Genomic DNA, 6,685 nt, shown 5'->3' on the forward strand with positions numbered 1-6,685 from the left:
TGACTCACCACAAAATACATACCGGCCTGCTTGATTACGCTTGTGTTTCATGAAGTGTACGTGTCCCCGCAGCTATTGAAGGGTTCTAATGTGACTTTCCGCCACTTAATACTTACTAATGAATAAATTTTCATTTATGAATAACATACATATCTGTATGAAGACATTGTAACATGACTACGTAATCGTGTACAATTACCTAACTGATTTTGTCACGTCTGTACTGGATTGTATCTTCATCGATAAGCTTACTTTACTCCAAAGAATCACTGTAGTGGGTGCGATTCTCTTAGCGTCTTTGCAAGCCTTGACATGAGGGACAATCGTCCACTGCCCACTTTAACTGACAAAAGTCTCCCATTCCCATTCTTCCAAAATGGCAAGACTGAGACAGATCTCCTCATGGTGGGTGTACCATCAGATCTCAACAGTAGTAGCTCAACATTTCCTTTCTTTCGCACTGAGTCACTAATATTACAAAGCAAACAGCGCATTCAGCTTTTACTTGTGTAAAAAAGTAATTTTTTTCCCACGCTACATGAAAATATTAGGTTTTGGCGTTTTACTTGAATTAGCCATACTAAAAACAAACAAGGAAACTCTTTAAACGTGACGGCAAAACACACTGCACAGACATAACCTCACTTTCGCAGCACGAGTGACAACAGCTGACTGCGTACTACTGGAGACGCATTGGATCGACTACAGTTGGCAAATGCCACTGCAATCAGTGTTGCCAACCCGAGCATGGCCTTAGGTGGTGGTTCGGAAGTCAGCTTTAAGCCGTTGGTCCCCAGGTTAAGTACTAGAGAGAGGCTTCTTAGTCCTAACTTCGTCAGGTACAATAAGATGTCTTTACTTTACTTTTTTTTACTTACCAATAATTTAACAAAGGTTTTAGTGCAGAATTCTTCTTAAGCAAAAACCCACTGATGTGACTACGGTGACTTTCCTTGGAAATAGAGAGTTTACATGGAACACCAGTATCCATAAAGTCTGTCATGAATCTTTCAACATTTTGTTCAAACATCACTGCAGCGTTTCCTGATTTCTCCAATTTCTCTATCATCTTTTTCTCTGAATGTATGCACTCATGAACGTTCATGTGACGATTTCCCATGTTGCGCTGGAATAAGCAAACATACGCAAATGTATAAATATCTCAAAATACAAATATAATATTAAATCTGTACCAGAAACATTATAGCCGAACCACAAATTAAGTATTAAAGATTTTGAATTAAATATGTGTCTATTAAATTATATTAGTAATTGGTCTCCACTATTACCATAAACCACTAGAATTTTGTTATCACTTTGGGTTGTGCCAAACTTTCAGCAATAATTCCCTGGTATACTATACTACTACTTCCACGTATTGCTAGCTACGAAATCCTGTGGATTTAGGTATTAAACTTTACAAAAAATTACCTATGATAAAACACTCTGAGCCTCAAATGGAACCCATTAAATAAATATTTTACACACTAAGACTTTACACAAATGTTTTTATTACAACAATATTCGTTTTTTGACATGACAATTCGTTTAATTCTATCTAAGTAAGTATGTATAACCACCAATAGCATGATAATTTCTCATACCTCGTTATTCTTGTATTTAATAATTACATACAATAATTTGATGAGACAGTGGAAAAATCTTATCATCTAGATTACACCTGATTTTGTAGTCTACGTATCTCTTTAGTCGAAACGGTGCAGATTTCGTTATGAGCTTCTTCGTTGTCAACCCTTTTTTTAATCTCTCCAGGTTTCAGGAGTCAAGTCTGTGACAGCGTCATATTTTAGACGCTGCAATAAACGGAAGATGAACTGGAGCTGAACTCAACATTCACATCATTTGTACGTTGTACTTGTAATTGTACTATTAATTAATTCCCTTTTTAAAATCTTAATAATAGAAAGGAAAAATATCTACTAAGATCATCCATACTTTATTTACCAATCACTACTCTAACTGGAAAGATTTTATTATTTACGAGAGGTATTAGAAAAATAAGGTTCCTATGAATGTTTAAAATACACAGCTCTGTATTTCTACTTAGTGTTATACATCAATTTAAAACTTAAAAGTTAAGCTATTTTTCCACATAATCGCCGTTTCGATGCTCCAACATTTTTTATCCCCATGTTGTAGAATTCTGCCGCCAATCCTTTGAGGAATCGAGTAACGTCTTCCTTGACTTCATCATCGGTACTGAAGCGTTGGCCACCCAAGTGTTCCTTTAATTTTGGGAATAAGTGATAATCACTTGGGGCTAGGTCTGGGCTGTAGGGGGATGGGACACAATAGTCCAGCCAAAATTTGTCAGCAGTTCTTGAGTTTGACGTGGTGACGTGAGACATGAGGTCGAGCGTTGTCATGGAGAAGCCTCACACCACTGGACAATCTTCCTCTCCGGCGGTTCTGGATCTTGCGTCTCAGTTTTCTTAATGTGTCGCAATATCTGTCAGAGTTTACTGTTGTTCCATAAGGCAAATAGTCGATCAAAAGCAGGCCCCTCCTGTCCCAAAAGACGAAACTGAAGGCCGTCCACTTCGGTTTTCATCGTGAATTTCCATGCAGCCTTCACTGAATTCTCTACACCATTTCCGAACGTGTTGAACAGGTATGCAGTTTTCCCAAAAACCTCGATTAACTGACGATGAATTTCAATAGGTGAAATCTGTTTTGCATTTAAAAAAACGCACGAATTTCGCATCTGGCGGTACGATAAGGAGCTCCATCTTCGAAGGCAGCTAGGCCGTCACTGTTGGAAGTAGCGAGGCGTGAGTGGTATGGATAGAGAGAGGGACAGCTGAAGAGTAAGACAGTGTTGCCAGATTCCTCCCAACACGTCGCATTCTGTCTCGGCGGCATAGGGAACCTTATTTTTCTAATACCCCTCGTACATTACACTTTTTGTTTAAACGCCACTATAATTGAAATAGAACCAAAATATCAATTAAGTATAGGAGAAAACCAGTTGTGTTTTATTTTTATAAAATCTCGGATATAAATAAGTAAAACTATTTATACCACGCACCTTTAAATATCTGTGAGCATCGCTGTTACAGAGAGCATGCAGAGGCAGGTCCAGCTGCAAAGCGCTGTGCCACTGCAGATTGTGCGTGTCTGACCTAGCAGCCAAGAGTGATGTGATACCAGCAGCAAACCCGGTGTAGATCATGTACGTTATACAGTACCCGATCAGGAACATGGTGCGACATGAACACCCTTGAGGGTGCTTGGCCGATCCTGGAATATACGAGTAAGTTATGCAATTAACTAATCAGGAACATGGTCCGACATGAACACGCTTGAGCGTGCTCGGCTGATCCTAGAATATACGTGTAAGTTATGCAGTAACTAATCAGGAACATGGTCCGACATACATAAACACCCTTGAGCGTGCTCGGCTGATCCTAGAATACACGTGTAAGTTATGCAGTAACTAATCAGGAACATGGTCCGACATAAAAACCCGCTTAAGGATGCTTGGCTCGGCTGATTCCTAGAATATACGTGTAAGTTATGCAGTAACTAATCAGGAACATGGTCCGACATACAGTAAACACCCTTGAGGATGCTTGGCTGATCCTGGAATACACGTGTAAGTTATGCAGTAACTAATCAGGAACATGGTCGTCTGGGCACCTCTATTTGAAGAAGAGGGCACTTGTTGATACAATTAAGCTTTTGGAGCAAGGGAAGCCGGTGAAGTGTGCCGTACCCACGATTAGAAACAGAGATACAAGTAGGATCAATATTAATGTTTACGTTACCAATTTCATATTAATCCCGTTAACTGCGACTGGATCCATGTTCCTAGAACGTTTGCCGTAAGTCTCTCTTATTCTTTACTCCACTGGATGTGCTAAACTTACGAGATTTTGTATACTACAGTGATGAGATGCTGTAATGTGAATCCGCTAACTTTCTTGCCTTAGTTATTCGTATGGATTCCTTGTATTAACCGAGTTGATCTAGTTTCTGCTGTTGGAACCATTATTTTTTATACGATAGCTGGAACTATCAATGGTTAACTACGAACTAGTTAGAAATGCCGCCGGAGTTTACTACTCGAGCTGAATATCATCCGGATGGAATTAAATGTTTTCTCTATCTCTTAAGTTTATATTCTCTACAGACTATCTTATACTTACAATATAAGCTCTTTTATCGGTTAACTGAAGATAAGCTTATCTACTGTTTGAAACGATTAGGTTATTCTTAGAAGTCTGAGATATGATCAGACATAAGTTCTGCGATATTATTATCACCTTATCTGATTGTCCATGGTCACCCAACGCTTGATTTCAAAGTGGATTCTCAAGTACCTATATTGTTTTACCGAGGTTTTATATTTTTCTTCTGAGCATAAAACACTTAAAATAAATAAATAGTATCACTTACTATGAAACTGTTTGAGATTAATTTTCTATGAGTTAAAGGTTGATTTCGATGAATGAGTATGCTCATCACATCCTTGCTTGTTTTTTTTTTTTTTTTTTTTTTTTTTTTTTTTTTTTTTTTTATAATATGTTATGAGCGTGATACTTTGGTTTTGAAGATGCTTCTGTTATTACTCGAGCAGAGTTTTTGCTATGATTGAAGACGACGAAAACTGTACTTGAAACTCTTGCGATCTTTACAAGCCAGGAAATTAGTTAATAGTTGGTTGTCCCCCAATTTTGAAAAATAACAAGCAGAAATATAAAGAATCTGGTGACAAATCATAAAATTATTTTATGATGGAGGTCATTATCGTATTTCTAAAATCACAGAGCTGAAACATAATTAAATGTAAATAAAATGGTTTCAGTTTAAAACAACTGTGTATGGAGGATTAAAAATAATCAATTACAAGATAAAAATAACAATGTATGGAGAGAGTATACCATGGCAATACAGTAGGACTGTTAAGAAAACTCTTATAAGTGTCCAGTATTTTATTAAAGAATTTGCTATAGTGATATTAACTGAAAACGTATCTCGTAAAAGAAATGTTAAACCTGAATAACAAATATTAGACCCTATTATTTATTTGTTTTTATAAAAGGTTTCATCACTTACTACACAACTCATAAATCCTTTCTAGTTTTCTTGTGAAGTGTGAACTTCTTAAATATTTAATTGATAGAACAAAATGTTTATGTAATTTGTTTCCGAATAAGCATTAGGATGCAACAACGATTAATCTATTATCACATATTACAATGAGTTATCAAAATTAAATTATATTTTACGATTAGTGCCACAGTTCTGCAACTAAAATAAGACAAAAAAGTATTTTATTTTAAACTTAACATTGCTCTTACGGCGCTAAAATCAAGATAACAGACAAACAGAAAAGTTGGCTCTTAAATTGGAAAGATAATCCACTTTGGACTTTCGGCCTTGTAACCAAGTTAGTCCTCTCAGCATTGAACGCCAGAAATACGACTTTTGTTTAATATCCACCTTTATTAATATTTAATAGAATTTATTTTATACTTACAACTGAAAATGGCAATGGTTATGTAAATCGTGTGCAATTTTTTAATTGGTTAAAAAATGTGAATACTATTAAAAATTCCAAAAGGTGTATTGACACTTAAGCACACTATTTTATAGACTCGACGTTGGTATGGCTCTCATCTTGCTGACATATGGCTCCTAGTATCCACTGTGTGACCTCTAACCACGACCACGATGCTTACTCACCTTTCTGGCATATGGCCCCAAGTGTCCACTGTGTGATCTGTAATTACAACCAATCACGATGCTTACTCACCTTGCCTGCATATGGCTCCCAGTGTCCACTGTGTGATCTGTAATCACAACCACGATGCTTACTCACCTTTCTGACATATGGCTCCTAGTATCCACTGTGTGACCTCTAACCACGACCACGATGCTTACTCACCTTTCTGGCATATGGCTCCTAGTGTCCACTGTGTGATCTGTAATTACAACCAATCACGATGCTTACTCACCTTGCCTGCATATGGCTGCCAGTGTCCACTGTGTGATCTCTAACCACGACCAATCACGATGCTTACTCACCTTGCTGGCATATGGCTCCCCTCTAACCACAACCAATCACAATGCTTACTCACCTTGCTGGCATATGGCTCCCAGTGTCCACTTGTGATCTCTAATCAAGATTTATCACAATGCTTACTCACCTTGCTGGCATATGGCTCCCAGTGTCCACTGTGTGACCTCTAACCACGACCAATCACGGTGCTTAGGTCTGAGACGGTGGTGGATATGTGTTGACAGACGAAAACAGAATGCGAGTAGAACAAACACAGACAGTAGATAAAACCAGATGTTTCCCGTAACGTTGCTCAGGAACAGATCCCTCTCAGATAAACCAGAACTCTCGTACAGCAGGACCAATCTGTAACATGAGAAAATAAGCCCAGGATTGAAGATGTCACACGGTTAAACTATGTAATGGTTTACAATATTTGCAATTGTTCATAGAAACACCAATCAACCACCTGTTTTTTTTATGATTTTAGCTTCGTTATGATAAGGATGAGCAAAATTTTTAACTATAACAGTTGATACTGGACATGCCTTATCACAATAACATTCCTGACATCCTATCATTTATCAAAATATACTCATACATTTCAAGAAATTTAGTATTTTCTACCATTAAGTAAGTAAAAGTATAGGTATACACGAT

General features: G+C 37.4%; 1 protein-coding gene across 1 annotated transcript; it reads right to left on the minus strand.

Annotated features, from left to right (window-relative positions):
* Nucleotides 1-874: 874 nt before the first annotated feature.
* Nucleotides 875-6,393, minus strand: LOC124356182. The gene is made up of 3 exons (XM_046807394.1): nt 6,174-6,393; nt 3,050-3,261; nt 875-1,126 (listed from the first exon to the last, which is right to left on the minus strand). The coding sequence occupies exons 2-3, from the start codon at nt 3,221-3,223 to the stop codon at nt 875-877; spliced, it is 426 nt and encodes a 141-aa protein (XP_046663350.1). The 5' UTR covers nt 3,224-3,261; nt 6,174-6,393.
* Nucleotides 6,394-6,685: the final 292 nt, after the last annotated feature.

Source organism: Homalodisca vitripennis, chromosome 1 (genome assembly GCF_021130785.1).
Source record: "Homalodisca vitripennis isolate AUS2020 chromosome 1, UT_GWSS_2.1, whole genome shotgun sequence".
Taxonomy (NCBI): domain Eukaryota; kingdom Metazoa; phylum Arthropoda; class Insecta; order Hemiptera; family Cicadellidae; genus Homalodisca; species Homalodisca vitripennis.